The 16,031-nt window shown below is 45.3% G+C and overlaps 2 protein-coding genes across 3 annotated transcripts; one reads left to right on the top strand and one right to left on the bottom strand.

The window, feature by feature from the left end:
• The first annotated feature begins 204 nt into the window (after positions 1–204).
• Positions 205–2,794, top strand: LOC127297331 (ALA-interacting subunit 5). Its single transcript, XM_051327623.2, has 8 exons — positions 205–354; positions 478–536; positions 644–718; positions 817–924; positions 1,060–1,130; positions 1,380–1,677; positions 1,780–2,072; positions 2,420–2,794. Exons 1-8 carry the CDS (start codon positions 303–305, stop codon positions 2,463–2,465), a joined length of 1,002 nt encoding a protein of 333 aa, XP_051183583.1. The 5' UTR covers positions 205–302; the 3' UTR covers positions 2,466–2,794.
• Positions 2,795–3,108: 314 nt separating this feature from the next.
• On the bottom strand, positions 3,109–6,058 carry LOC127297330 (uncharacterized). Of its 2 annotated transcripts, XM_051327621.2 has the most exons (11): positions 5,683–6,057; positions 5,508–5,610; positions 5,420–5,433; positions 4,963–5,181; positions 4,793–4,864; positions 4,471–4,560; positions 4,334–4,372; positions 4,140–4,244; positions 3,719–3,884; positions 3,490–3,599; positions 3,109–3,374 (listed from the first exon to the last, which is right to left on the bottom strand). In XM_051327621.2, the coding sequence occupies exons 1-11, from the start codon at positions 5,917–5,919 to the stop codon at positions 3,276–3,278; spliced, it is 1,254 nt and encodes a 417-aa protein (XP_051183581.1). In that variant the 5' UTR covers positions 5,920–6,057; the 3' UTR covers positions 3,109–3,275. The 2 variants fall into 2 exon arrangements, with proteins under 2 accessions (XP_051183581.1, XP_051183582.1); XM_051327622.2 differs by lacking the exon at positions 4,793–4,864 and having other exon boundaries at positions 5,683–6,058.
• Positions 6,059–16,031: the final 9,973 nt, after the last annotated feature.

Consider the following 16,031-nt stretch of genomic DNA (forward strand, 5'->3'; position numbering starts at 1 on the left):
CCGTACAAGAGACTGACAGTCATGGGTGGGTCATTAGGGTTGATGATTATTAGACAAAAGGACGGAGTCCTTTTCTATCATTTCCGTAGCATCAAGTGGGTCCCGATCACTCCAAATCCTGCTTTCGACTCAGTTGTGCACCACAGGAGTTGATCTCCGTGGACTCTGGCTTTTACTGTTCTGTATATATTTTTTTTTGGAGTATACATTCCAGTTACCCCCGGATTCTAATTAGGTTTCTTTATTCTCGGAATAATTTACTCTTATTTGTATATTTGCCTCCAGTTTCGTAGCTCGAGCAGATGGATCCTTCGGAGTCGGACGGTGACGCCAGGAAAACCAACAAGCCCAAATGTACTTCTCGCCCCCCCCCCAACCTTATTTCTGTTATCTCGACTTATCTGTAGTATGAATCTTTTCAGTTAAACTACCATTTCAACGAATTGATGTGTACTGTTCCGTCCGTTCTATCTGCAGATTCCAAGTTCACGCAGCAGGAGCTTCCAGCATGCAAGCCACTGCTGACACCTGGAATTGTAACTATCCCATCCACCAATTTGTTTTGCCTTCAGATATACATTTTGCTCTGTTACGCATGGAACTTATGAGCTCATTGTGTGTGATGATATGTGGACGTGCGTAGGTCATTGCTGCCTTCTTGCTCATCGCGTTCCTGTTCATTCCGATCGGGGTTGTGACTCTGAATGCGTCACTGCAGGTTAGGTGCCAATGCCTCCGATCATATTATTAGTTTTCTATACTGTCATTCTTTATGGTGCATTTTTTATTTTATTTTGTACCTTCGCTGTGATGCAGGTTGTCGAACTGGCGGAGAGATATGATATGAGTTGTGTGCACACGGATGACAAGATCAGGTTCATTCAGAACTCCAAGATTGACAAGACGTGCACGCTCAATTTCACTGTGAGTGTGCGATGATTGCTTTCTCAGCTATTACATGTTTACTTGTGATGGTTTCCCTTCATGCTCGTGATGTTAGATCCAGTGTTTTGATATCCTAATTTTTAATGAGTTGACTTGTTACTGTATGCCTTTTAGGTGCATAAACACATGAAGAGTCCAATCCATGTGTATTACCAGATTGGCAACTTCTACCAAAACCATCGAAGGTATATTCCCAAATGAATTGCCAAGTTGGAAAAAATATATTTCTTCCCCGTGTGGTTCTCAATCAGTGTTTGCAACAAACTTGACAAAATTCATTTCCCACCTTCTATTGCACTTTAGTAAGACACCGTTGAACTGGATCGCATGTACTCATTTATGTCTACCACATTCTGTTCTACTGATTTTGATAGTGTCTTGTCAGAAGAAATTGTGTTGACATACTCAGACCAATTGTTGTCCTTTTTTCCTAGGTATGTGAAAAGTCGAAGTGACAAACAACTGCGGTATAAGAATGCAGCGCATTTAACAAAAGATTGTTATCCTGAAGATAACGCTCATGGGGCTCCTATTGTTCCATGTGGCCTTGTTGCTTGGAGTTTCTTCAATGACACATATACAGTCAAGGTCAACGGGGAGACTATTGAAGTGAACAAAAAGGATATAGCATGGAAGAGTGACAAGAATAATAAATTCGGCAGTGATATCTATCCTAGTAACTTCCAGAAGGGGGGTCTCATAGGTGGTGCTAAGCTGAACGAGAGCATACCAGTACGTGAATTTTTCCTCTTTCTGGAATATGGCAGATCTTCATTGTCATCGCATCTCTACATATTTTACTCATTCGTTTATCATTCTTGTCACAATTTGTAGTTAAGTGAGCAAGAAGATCTCATTGTTTGGATGCGAACTGCTGCCCTCCCAACTTTCAGAAAGCTATATGGCAGAATTGAGAAAGATATCATGGCAAATGATACTATAACTGTGGTTATACAGAACAACTATAACACATACAGTATCGGAGGATCAAAATCGGTGGTCCTTTCTACTGCATCTTGGATTGGAGGGAGAAATAACTTCATTGGTATTGCGTATTTGACTATTGGTGGTTTATGCCTTTCCCTTGCTCTGGGCTTCATAGTTGTTCTGTACATGGTGAAGCCAAGGTATGTTTCATAATTTACTCACTAGTATTAATGGACATCCAGTTTCCCATCCGAAACATGGTTTTAAGAGTTCATACCAGTTACTTTCACGAACCCTTTGTTATCTACTTGAATGTATTTTGGTTTTTTCGATTAAGCCAATGCAGCTCTTGCTTCTGTTCATTTTCAATAAATTGAGGAAAATACTACGTTTGAACCAAATAGCATTTTTTATCTTTCCATGATACAAAATCTTGAGCTCTAGTGACCATCTTATTGCATATGAAACATTATATAAAATTTTGCAATTGGTTAGTAGTGAGCGCTCAAACTGGTGCTCCAAGATTATCACATTTAGTTATTTGCAGGACTCTTGGAGACCCATTGTACATGTCATGGAACAGAGATGGATAGATATACCCTTCTGCATCAAAACTAATAGACTGAAGTTCGCTTTCTTGGGAATAAAAGAGCATTTCAGTGGGTAAATTTCTTCCAGTTGGATCTGTGGCTGTTTGTTCTTATTCCCATTCAGTGCGCTTGTGATGGCTTATAAGGATGATGATCTTATTTCCTTTGGAGCCGTGGTAGCGTGATACATATATGAGGCAAAATGTACTGTAATCTGCTGTCTTAAATCTTATCTGACCATGCTAAGAGTTTCTGAGTTCTGACTATGGAGTATAAGCTATAACAAAAGTGCCCCTCTGGTAGCAGATATTTATAGTTGCGCTTGCAGTTCCTGTTTCATGCTTCCATACTTTTACTCCACAAAAGGTATCCCTGGTGCTAATTTTACTGTTCACGAATGTCCTGCAATTTCTCCTTGTATGTCTGCCTGTAACCCAAACAACGTGACTAATCAATCCTGTAAGACAGTAACCGAGCTTACAAGGCACAAGCAGTTCATATATCAGCCTTAAAATAAGTTGTCATGGATCATTCAACAAAACTGTAAATATGTGTACCAAGAATAGTTTAGTCATTCTCAAGTGATGGTATTCCTGAAAAAAGATGGTATTAGTTTTGCAACCACTTTATCAGATGAGTTCTGCTCTTGGAAAAGTAAATGAATGACTGTACTGATATGTCTTCGTCAAGTCCGCAATCTAACATGCTTAACAAGCACTGGCGGTCAAGCCACCTTGTCAGTTACCTAGAAGATTAGAATAGTTCAACACTTCCACTGTTTTGCGACCACAGTGGCTTCAATTGCCTTAATGTTCATCTAGGGTCCTCATTGCAGGGCAGGATCGTAGGCTCCATTGGTGTGGATATGCTCCTACTACACATTGCAGGGTCTAGTTCTGTGACCCCTTCTTCCTGAGTAATTATAATGATGCTGGTCACCATCTTTTCTTATAGAGCTACTGGGGTTTAATGTAATAGAAGAAAAAAAACATAGTCTGAAAAAAAAACACAGCATATACTGATATACCTTTGCAAGGTTCCTGAAGTAAATTGTTGTGTAGTTTCCCGTTTGGAAGAAAGCTTCTATTAGATCAGCCAGAACCAACTGTGGCTGGGAGATAGCTCCATCAAACCAATCTTACAAAAAAAAAAAGAGGAAAATTCGTTAGACCATTACATACATTAAACCATATCACACTGGCTAAACCTAGATATTATCTTGTGTATAGAGCAACATGAAAGGTAGGTATCATTACCAAGTGTCTTTGACCCCCCTATTTTCTTGTCAAATCTCCATATACTTTGGTTAGTAATAAAACTGAAACAAGAGTCACGGCCCACATTAATATTATCCAAAAATGTGGATAGCTTGTACTCTGCCGGATCTGAGGCATATGTCTGATCTAGGACCACATCTACTGTCTGAAAAGATGAACCAGACTTAGTTAGATGCTAGTAAACAATTGTGAACTAATAGATTAATTGGTGTTTCGCAGAATTTTCTTTTTTGTATAAGTGATCAAGTTAAATTATAATTATAACAATCTTAAAGTTCATATAAGCAGTGTCAAATACTAGTAGAAAATGTGTTTTTTTCAGCATCATGTCAAATGTTGATCTGGTTGGCGTTTTAGCAGTACAAGGCATGACATTAGGTTCATAATTATTGGTACTCACACAAAGAATAGCATGTAGGTTGTCCATATCCTCTGGATCGGAAATGTTGAATCTCTTATCGGTAATAGTTGCATCAACAGTTTCTGCGCCTGCATCTGTGACATACTGCTCATGGAATAAATACAGACGTGCACATCAGTTGTCCACTTCCTTTTTAAAAGTTTTGTAACTGCTGTGATATAAATTACTACTACCTGTAACTTGTAACTTTCTTTGACAAATGTCCACACTCCCTACAGTACATTGATGATCATTAAGTACTTGTATTTTTTTGGAGTTTTTGCTTACATGGATCGAAAATTCATGATTCAGTTGATGTAAAGTTCCATACCTCTGCGTATTCAATCCATGCTACTATGGGTTTGAATCGGGTACTGAGGTTCGCAGCTGCTTTGCTTAAGCACATATAGTTTGTCTTAATCTGCATTTAGGAACAAACATTTTGTCTTAATCTGCATTAGGCACAAATATTTGTCTTAATTTGTTAGTAATGAGAAATAGTCCCTAGGCACTTGTAAATTCTACAAACTAGTATTAGTACATAAATCTGGTCTTGCTAGTTAAGCTGCAATTTCTAATATTATTCAGTACATAAACACAATTTTTTTTACACAATAACCGAATCAAGGTAAGTCACATTTGCTGATCTTAACTGCATCATATACTGCATTAGCCCTATCTTCGGAATTTGTGAATGTCCCCAGGTACTTGATCCACTCAGCCCTCTGGTCAGAACCATTTCAGACACAGTATTAGTTTTTTCAGTATATATATAACTGATGAGACCATTGTAATGGAGCCCAAAGTACCGTTACTGGTTTACCTGCAACGGTGTATCCTCTTCTGATGGTACATAAGCTGCAAAATTGCAACCTTTATCTTCATCTGTGCTGCCGATGAAATGTGTGCTAAACTGTGATAGCTTCTGTGCGTCTGTCCTGTTCACAAGCTGCACATTTCCACTTGCATATGCTTGGAGCACGCACTGGGAGGCAACCTGACCTGATGTTATCCCTTTCAAGTTATCTAGCACTCCAAGTAGCTGCATACATGCCAACAGTACTCTTGAGCTCAGATAGATAAAGCATTTAAACTCTGCAAATACTGAACAGAGGGTTTGTTTTTCTCTTTCACTTTTTTTGTTGCTTTTGTTTCACTGCATTATGTATGTATGTAGAATAGTAAAAGGTAGCTGCAGACTCCTGAACGTTGGTGTATGCAAGTGGTTCCCTTGGGCAATGATCTCAATTTGGCTAGCTCCTGCATTGCTCAATGCTCACCTCAAAGAATGACACTGCAAACAGAGGTGGAAACTATATTACTCTGATAAGTTCGCTATGTCCATACACGCTGTACTCTGCTTCCTACCTGGAGAAGCCGTGGTGTCGACGGAGTAGTTGGCGATGGGGATCACGAACGACTTGATCCTTCCCGTGCAGTACTTGGTCTTGGTCGCCATCTTGGACGTGTTCTGCCACAGTGAAAACGCCATTGCCCTATAAGATTGATGCTAACGTAAAAAAGTAAGTGTGTGAATTTGTACCTGCATGAGAAGGTAGCTCTTGCCGTCCCAGGTGTTCTTGATGACCTTGAATGCCTGGCCGTAGTATATGTGGAACAGCCTCGCGTCCTCCACCCTGGACACTGGCCCGGCCACCACCACCGGCTCGGCAGCCTTCGCCGGCGTGCTCGCGCCCAGCGTCCAAGGCAGGAGCAGAGCCTGCCACAGCGCCGCCCACAGCACCGCCTCCCTGCAGCCACGCCGCCGCCGGCAAGCCATTGCTGCCAGGACGGTCTCTTTCTTGGAGCTCCTAATTTGGCGCGCCTAGTGATTGTGAGTGAGATGAGTGTGAGTGCCCGTGACGGACAGGGTGTGCGTTGGAAGGACTGGAGCGGCATGCTCCTTTTGTCACGGCGCAGAATCGGTGGGATTCTTGTGAGCAAAGTGGAGCCGATCGATCAATTCCGATATGCGATGCGGTGGTGGACTGGCGGTGCACGTGGTGCCATTCCTGCGCGCTTCGGATGGCTTTTTTTTTTTTTGGCTACTCCAAGTATCTAAGTTTCAGTTAAAAGTCAACATATTTCAAACTTGTAAGCAAAAATGTAAACATTCACAATACCAAATCAATATCAATAGATTCATCAGAAAGTATAGTTTCTCAAAATATCTATTTGATATTGTAGATATTTATATTTTTTGTACAAATTTAGTTAAATTTAGAAGATGTTGATTTTTGGCTAAAGCTTAGGCGTCTTACATTTTAGGATGGAGAGAGTAGCAGCTTATTACTCACCGAAGTTATAGTTCCTCGACAACATAGCTTTAAGGGGTAATCCGTGGTACAGTCCAATCACATAGAAGAGTGAAGAGGCACTAATCTGATTAAAATTTAACATTTCCAACGGAATCGGAACCATGTTTTATTCGGTTCTGAATTGATAAGAATATGTTAGCATTAAATCTAGGCTAACTAGGCAGTTAGCATTTCCATTAGAGTAACTACCTCGCAGTTAGAATATAGTATTGTCCGAACACTGCATGTAATGAACCATCGATGTGTCCTTCCGAAAAGACACAAGTGTTATAACCGACAGTGTAAAGCTTCTGTTCAGAGTCTATATATAGCTGAACAGTACATCAATAAAATCATCCATTCGTTCCTTTCAATCTCTGTATCTTCCAAAACACCCATGGTTGTTAGATCTCTTGATATGGAAAAAGATTCTTTTAAAACTAGGGATAATAACGAAGATGTATTGGGACCAGAATTTCCATACCTTAGTGACGTAGGAGCACTAAGGTACCTTGCTAATTGTACTAGGCTAAATATTGCCTTCGTAGTAAATTTGCTGGCTAGACATAGTGTAGCTCCAACAAAACGTTATTGGGGTGAAGTGAAGAATATATTTAGGTATTTACAAGGTACTAAAGATCTTGGTTTATTGAAAAATCAAGATATGACTTTGACTGGCTATACTGATTTCTGACCCCATAATGCTAGGTCACAAACTGGATTTGTATTTTTATACGGTGGAACTGTTATCTCATGGAACACAACTAAACAGACTTCAGTAGCAACTTCCACTAACCACTCTGAAACAATTGCATTATATGAAGCTTCAGTGAGTGAGTGTGTATGGCTTCGTAGAGTGATTAAACATATCAAACATCATGTGGTATCGGTTCATCAGAATCACCAACAATTATCTATGAGGATAATGTCGCATGTGTTTCTCAAATGCATATGGGATACATCAAAAGTAATATTACTAAACATATTGCTCCAAAATTGTTTTTTCCTCGTGAATTACAGAAAAATGGAGAAATTAATATTTCACAAATAAAATCATGTGACAATCTTGCCGTTTTTTTTCACTAAGTCTTTACCAACGGCTGCATTTCAAAAATGTATTCATGGCATTGGTATGATACGACTAAGAAATTTGCAAAGTTCAGGGGAGAAATCTCCTAGAACTGAACTTAGTATTTACCATCCGATAACAATATATTGTACTTTTCCTTATGAGCTCTCCAAGGATTTCTCATATAGGTTTTAATGATACAACTATTATACAAACGGTATATCGGATTCCTATATTCTCCTTATATGTTTTCCACAGGAGTTTAGATGACATATATTTTACAAAATCAATTTTTCAAGACTAAGGACTATCAAGACTTTTGTTATCACCAGGATTTGACCGAGTCAGAGGTGGGCCGCGATCAAGATGGATTTAAAGAATATACATGGAAGAAATACGTGAATCGGCCTGTTATGCAAAGTTTGGGCTAGATTGCCCGTGTATCTGTAATATAGTAGATCGCATCTTAGGTTAAAAGATAGAGTTTTACTCGTGCACGGTTAGGTGCGCGCCTAAATTAGAAAGTCCCCTGGACTATAAATATGTATCTAGGGTTTATGAAATAAACAACAACCAACGTTCAACCACAAATCAATCTCGGCGCATCGCCAACTCCTTCGTCTCGAGGGTTTCTACCGGTAAGCATCATGCTGCCTAGATCGCATCTTGCGATCTAGGCAGCACAAGCTTATGCTCGTTGTTCATGCGTTGCTCGTACTAAAGCCTTTTTGATGGCGAGCAACGTAGTTATCTTAGATATGTTAGGGTTAGCATTGTTCTTCGTATTACATGCTATCGTAGTGCAACCCTTGCATATCTAGCCGCCCTTACACCTATCTTAGGTGTAGGGGCGGCACCCCGCTTGATCATTATTTAGTAGATCCGATCTGTTACGGTTGCTCCTTGTTCTTCAAGGATTAGTTTAATATCTGCAATAGTTAGGCCTTACAAAGGGTTGGAGGATCCAGCGGCACGTAGGGTGTCGTTTGCTAGTCCTAGACAGGATGTTCCGGGGATCAACCTCGTGTTGGTTTTTAGGCCTTGTCTAGGATCGGCTTACGATCACCGTGCGTGGCCGCGAGGCCCAATCGTGAGTAGGATGATCCGATTATGCGGTGAAAACCCTAAATCGTCGTAGATCGCATTAGCTTTATCTTGATCAAGCAGGACCACCATATATTCGTGCACCTCGCACGAATCATGGGTGGATCGGCTCCTTGAGCCGATTCACAGGATAACCTGAGAGCCGATCGAGGCTCGTATTTAATGTTTACGTGTATGCCATGCAGGAAACTAAGCGAGGCATCTCCATCACCTTCCTGACCAGGTATAGGTCAGGTGGCACGCCTTGCACCAGCATCGGACGTGTGTACCAGAGGCTTTGCGGGCCGTCGCTCGGAGGGACCAGGGCCAGCCGCAGCCCTAAGTTGTTCCCGGCTCTACTGTGTTGCCCGTCGCTGCCCGCCGGTGGGTTTTGACCGCAACACATTCTGGCACGCCCGGTGGGACGAGCTTCATCATCAACCACATCGCCATCTACATCTGAGATGGCGGACGGCACTCCAGTCACGTACGAAGATCTGACCGACGAGCTCAAGAAGAAGTATGACGAGGTCAAAGCCATCCTCGAAGCCGACCTCATCGGCTCTTTCCACAGAACCCGTTCACATGGCATCAGGTGGAAGGGGTTCTCGCCTGATGGTGCACTCGATGGGATAGACCTCTCTGCCCCGTCAGAAGAACGCACCAGGTCCCTACGTCAGGAGATCAACTACTTGGTGGCTCACTCGCTGCACCGCCACTCTGGGAACCTGGTGAACACTTTGGAGCGTGTCGCTCTCCGGGTGATCCAGGAGATCATGAGGCACCAGTACTCTCCGTCAGGACCAGCTCTCGGGACACACCAAGGAGAGATGCCACTCCAGTCCCGTCCACCGCTGCCATTTGCGTTGGCAGCACCGGAAGTGCCGAATTCACCGGCATTCGTCGTCTACAAGATCGGTGGTGACCCTAGTGACTGCCAGTTCTTGCATGAGGCGCCTAAGGAGATCCCTCACGGGTATATGTGCACATACGTGCCAGACTGCGGTAACTGGGCGCTCACAAACCAGGCCGCGACATCAGGGACTTCTGGGAAAGCAGGAGGAACGTCAGCAACAGATCTTGAGAAGCAGACGTGGCTAACTAAATATGCCACCCCGACGAACCTCCAGAGCTCAGCTCCTGCAGTTGGCTCAGAGCTGGAAAAGCAAGCATGGCTGGCTAAGTACGCCACCCCGGCGAATCTTCAGAGTTCAACTCCTGTGACCAGCCAAGACGGATCAGATCAGTACCATACTGAGAGACCAGTTCGGCATGGTGCCGAAAAGGAGGGCAATCGGCTATTCCAAGCCGTACCCCGACGAGTACGAGTTGATCCCGCTACCACCTAAATATCGGCTCCCTGATTTCTCTAAATTCAGTGGATCAGATGGTTCCAGCTCCATCGAGCATGTGAGCCGATATTTGGCACAGCTAGGAACGGCCTCAGTGTCGGATCCACTACGCGTGAGGTTCTTCTCACAGTCCCTCACGGGATCGGCTTTCGGGTGGTACACCTCGTTGCCACCAGACTCGATCCGGACTTGGAAGCAGTTGGAAGAACAGTTCCATATGCAGTACCACTCGAAGGCTTCCGAGTGCGGCCTTGCCGATCTAGCACAAATACGTCGAAGCGTGGAGAAAGCGTGACAGAATACATCCAACGCTTCAGAATCTCAGAACCGATGTTATTCGGTTCGTGTGACTGAAAAGGAAGCGATCGAGTTGGCAGTGGCGGGCCTTGCAGCGCCGCTCAAGGACATGGCCTCCCAAGCGAGACTACCCCTCAAGGCGCACATGGTTCGAAAGCTGTCGGCATATGAACAGCGCCACCCGGACTTGTACCAGGACAAATTCAAGCGTGCAGTAGTCCTGGTCGAGGCAGAGGAAGACGAAGTTTCTGCGGGAGATCAAGAGGTAGCAGTGGCTGAATGGACTCGGGGGGCAACCCCCGTGTCCTGCAAATAGGTTAAGCCACCAGGTCCGCCCAGGGGGTTTGATTTTGACGTGACTAAAACTGAGCAAATCTTCGACCTCCTACTCAAGGAGAAGCAGTTGAAGATACCCGAAGGTCTCAAATTCCCCACGGTACAGGAGCTGAACGGAAAGCCATACTGCAAATGGCATAACTCGCTCTCTCATGCCACCAACGACTGCAGGGTGTGGCGTCAGCAGATCCAAATGGCGATAGAACAAGGACGTCTGATTTTCAACCAGTACGCCATGAAGGTCGACACCCACCCCTTCCCCGCTGTTAACATGGTGGAATGCACTTACCCTGAAGGCTGCCAGCCAGGATCCTCGTTCAGCATCAACATGGTAAGGCTTGGACACCACGCTGGCAAGGATGGAGACGAGGGCAGCTGCTCTCGTAGCAAGGACACAGAGGAGGCCGCTCCACGCGATCGGCTCCGTCATGATGGCAAGCGCTACGTCACAGAGGGAGAAGTGAAGAACATAAGATATCAGCGACCCCTCTCTGATCACCTCCTCAACAAGTATGTGAGTCAGTATGACCAACGCCGACGATCCAGCGATAATGATGAAAGAGATCGTCTGGCTAGAGAAGCCAGAAGACATCGTCGGCATGATCGCGATGAGGAGGAGTGCGAGCGCCGTGCCAAGGAAAAGACAAGGGAGCAAGGCAACGAAGATAGGCATTGGGACTGCCCCTTCTTCAGACACTGCTGGGATTCAGGAATGAGCCGATTGCCCACAATCAGCAATTGCCCAGAATGCAACCAGAAGAAGAAGGAGGCAGCCAACGTGTCCGTGTTCAAACGTCTAGGGACTCTCCCAACACAAAGCGAACGCGCGGAGTCCCCTCGGTTGGAAGATCACCAGGATTCAGAAGACGAGGGAGAAGAAGAAGAAGACAGGTACCACCGGCCAAGGTGGTGCCCTGATGGGCTCAGCCGTTCCCAAAAGCGCAGGGTTCAGCGATTGCGCGGCTTGGAGGAAGCCGAAAGGTTATACCTGCATACGCTAAGGAAGGCGCGACCTGATCTGGCTGCGAAAGTTCAGCGGACCCTGGATGGAGAGGGTCGACCACGGAAAATGGAGTGGCGCCCCAAGCAGAGGAAAGCCGATGATGAAACATCGGCTGGCACAAACATGGTGTTCATCCTTCCTTCGGAGTTCAGTGCTCCAGGATTAGACGAGGCACCTGTGGCACAACTTGACTGCGGCCCACGGCCGGTTATCTTTGAGAAGCCACGAGAAAGAAGCTACAGACATCTAAAGGCCCTGTACTTGCGAGGTTATATCGATGGGAGGCCTGTCAATAAGATGCTGGTGGACACCGGAGCGGCAGTCAACATTATGCCCTACTCTATGCTACGTCGGTTGGGACGCTCTAGCTCGGATCTAATCAAGACCAACGTGACATTGAGCGATTTCAACGGCCAAGCGTCTGATGCACAAGGTGTTCTGAACGTGGATCTGACCGTAGGAAGGGTTAGGCTGGTCTTATCCACCGGCCTGACCATGTAACTGGAGCAAACCAATGAGCAAACGTGGCAAGGCTGATCCTTGTGATCGGCCCCAAAAAATCTATGAAGGAAAATTACAAGACCTTCATTGAGTGTTTCGATCAATATGGGGGCCGATTTTCAGCAATCGGCCAAAATTATCCTCACCACATGTTCTGCTTGTGTTCAGCATCAATCTACCTGGCAGCAGTTTTTACGTCGGCTAGTGAGTTAAGAAGAGTCAACATTGGTCCTACCAGAACCGACGTGCAAATACAATGCTTTGGCTAAACTACAGAGCCGATATCTGCAGTTACCTGACAGATTCGGCTCGGAGGGCACCTGAACCAGACGAACATGTGAACATGTGCAAGTGAACATGTGTGCAGTGAAATATTGCAGTGAAACATTGGGGGCCGATAGAAAAAATCGGCCAGTAAAAAATTTAAAATTTTTTATGACACAAAGCCGATGCACAGCCATCGACTCTAGTATAACTACGCAAGATCTACTGGCGGCGTGTTCAAAGCACGGATCTTCACCAAGTCCAGTTCAGTTGTGGGGCCTTCTGCTTCCTCGAAGGAGTAAAACAATGAGAGCTTCCTCAGCTGCCTTGAGCCGATTCTGGTGCCTGAACCTTTTTGTCGAGGATTTTCAACCCTTGGTGCTAGTTCAGCAGTGCTGTCAGAAGAGATACATCGGCTTTCGAGGGAAGAAAGGTGATCGGCTTTGGTGCATCCTCACTGATATTTTCGCCTTGAGCAAGGCTCGGGGGGCAGCAGGCCTGGTAGGTGCTCTGTTTAGGAGCCGATTGGGGATACCGTCGGCTGATCCTTCATCGCAACCTTCTTCACAAAATGATGAGTGCTTGAAGAAGACCATTAGGCCTGGTTGGAGGAATTTAAAGGCTCTCTTGAAAGACTCTACATTGTCCACCAGATTTCAAGATCATCAGTTGAAGAATTGAAGGATGACTTTTAAAGGACCGATGTGTTGCTATCGGCTCATTACGCATTGGCTAAGGGGACGAATCGGCAAAATCAGTATGAGAGGAAAATCGGCTAAATTAAGCTTAAAGGAAATCGGCAAGATCAAATTTGGGGAAGTTCTTCATTGATAAGCAAGATTTCTTACATAAAGAGCTGATTGCTCTCAAAAGGAAGTACTAGGGGGTACATTGCCCCATCTACTACTACTGATCCTATGCTAATGGTCCTAATCTATGGGCCGTCGCTGCCCTCGTCGTCGCCGTCGTCGCTGCTGTCGGCGCTACTCCCGGCGGGCTCGTCGTCGCTGCTCCAGCGGCCGCCGATCGGGCCTTCGTTGTCCTCGTCCTCCTCGTCAGCATCGTCGTCGTCGCTGTCGAAGTCGCTGAGGTTCCCCGGCCAGGGGCAGAAGCGCTTGGCCGGCGGCTCGTCGGAGGGGGTGTCATCCTCCTCCTCCTCCTCCTTCTCCTCCTCCTCCTCCTCGGAAGAGGTGAAGTCGTCGTAGGAGAAGCGATCGTCATCGCTCTCCTCCTCCGTTTCCCCATCGGCGAGGAAGCGGAGGTCGCTTTCCCCGTCGGTCAGGGACTTGTCGTCCTCCGACCAGATGGAGAAGTCATGGCTAGACTCCTCCCCGGCCTCGATGGCGCGGCGGGTATTGGCTGCGTGGACCTCCGCCGGGTTCGGCTCCGGCGTCGGCTCGCGAGAGGAAGAGGACTGGGTGGAAAGATCTGATGAGGCAGAGGAGGAAGAAGACATGGTGGCGCAGGAGGGCTTTTGGGAGTGCTAATGCGAAGGGGATGCGGAAGTAAACTGTTCGGAGCGGTTAAATAAAAGGGGATATAGTGGAAATTCAATGCCACAGCAGTTTCCGAGGAAGTGGTGCCTAAAAAAAAAACTGCCAGGTCACGCGGAGAAGTTGAGAAGGCAAGGCATCATGATGAAGGATACTGCAACGGTTCTGCCACGACATGACCCGACGAAGAAAAAGCAGAGTGATTTTGGAATTATCAATTCCAAAACCAGGGGGGCATGTGTTATCACCAGGATTTGACCGAGTCAGAGGTGGGCCGCGATCAAGATGGATTTAAAGAATATACATGGAAGAAATACGTGAATCGGCCTGTTATGCAAAGTTTGGGCTAGATTGCCCGTGTATCTGTAATATAGTAGATCGCATCTTAGGTTAAAAGATAGAGTTTTACTCGTGCACGGTTAGGTGCGCGCCTAAATTAGAAAGTCCCCTGGACTATAAATATGTATCTAGGGTTTATGAAATAAACAACAACCAACGTTCAACCACAAATCAATCTCGGCGCATCGCCAACTCCTTCGTCTCGAGGGTTTCTATCGGTAAGCATCATGCTGCCTAGATCGCATCTTGCGATCTAGGCAGCACAAGCTTATGCTCGTTGTTCATGCGTTGCTCGTACTGAAGCCTTTTTGATGGCGAGCAACGTAGTTATCTTAGATATGTTAGGGTTAGCATTGTTCTTCGTATTACATGCTATCGTAGTGCAACCCTTGCATATCAAGCCGCCATTACACCTATCTTAGGTGTAGGGGCGGCACCCCGCTTGATCATTATTTAGTAGATCCGATCCGTTACGGTTGCTCCTTGTTCTTCAAGGATTAGTTTAATATCTGCAATAGTTAGGCCTTACAAAGGGTTGGAGGATCCAGCGGTACGTAGGGTGTCGTTTGCTAGTCCTAGACAGGATGTTCCGGGGATCAACCTCGTGTTGGTTTTTAGGCCTTGTCTAGGATCGGCTTACGATCACCGTGCGTGGCCGCGAGGCCCAATCGTGAGTAGGATGATCCGATTATGCGGTGAAAACCCTAAATCATCGTAGATCGCATTAGCTTTATCTTGATCAAGCAGGACCACCATATATTCGTGCACCTCGCACGAATCATGGGTGGATCGGCTCCTTGAGCCGATTCACAGGATAACCTGAGAGCCGATCGAGGCTCGTATTTAATGTTTACGTGTATGCCATGCAGGAAACTAAGCGAGGCATCTCCATCACCTTCCTGACCAGGTATAGGTCAGGTGGCACGCCCTGCACCAACATCGGACGTGTGTACCAGAGGCTTTGCGGGCCGTCGCTCGGAGGGACCAGGGCCAGCCGCAGCCCTAAGTTGTTCCCGGCTCTACTGTGTTGCCCGTCGCTGCCCGCCGGTGGGTTTTGACCGCAACAACTTTCTAGCACTCAAGACATTATAGAAAACTTCAAGAAAGATATCGTTTGTCCAAAAGGGAGTGTTAAGAATATGTTAGCGTTAAATCTAGGCTAACTAGGCAGTTAGCATTTCCATTAGAGTAACTACCTAGCAGTTAGAATATAGTGTTGTCGAATGAATCGTCCTTGTGTCCTTCCAGAAAGACACAAGTGTTATAACCGACAGTGTAAAGCCCCTGTTCAGAGCCTATATATAGGTGAACAGTACATTAATAAAATAATCCATTTGTTTCCTCCATACCTCTGTATCTTCTCATAAATAAGCCAACTTCATCCAGCTTTGGTTTTTTGGTTCTGAATAAGCCAGCTTGGTTTTAAATTCGATTTGGTTGGGATGCGCCAAGCCAAGCAGTAAGCCAGGGTGACACGTTAGATCCCAGAAGCAAGCTATTGTGGTGGATCCTACACACAAAAAAGTAAATTTAGAGTGGATTTAAATTTTTACCTTGTAGTGATGCATTGTGACACTAATTACCCATCGAGTGAAAAATCGTCTAGATTAGCTCATTTAGAAGCTTTGGACACTCGTTTTTCTAATGCGTGCCCATTGGGAAAGGTGTTAGGTGATGACCAAGGTTTAGAAATGTCCACACATGATCGTCGATGACACACTCCAATTTTTACATATTTTTTCGCCCCACATGGATGTGTTATGCCGGTCCTATCTAACATAACAAGAAAAATCCTAAAGTAGGAAAAACCATGTTCAAAATTCTCCTAGATAAGATATTTCGATAGAATTTTCACTAA

Source organism: Lolium perenne, chromosome 4, assembly GCF_019359855.2.
Source record: "Lolium perenne isolate Kyuss_39 chromosome 4, Kyuss_2.0, whole genome shotgun sequence".
Taxonomy (NCBI): domain Eukaryota; kingdom Viridiplantae; phylum Streptophyta; class Magnoliopsida; order Poales; family Poaceae; genus Lolium; species Lolium perenne.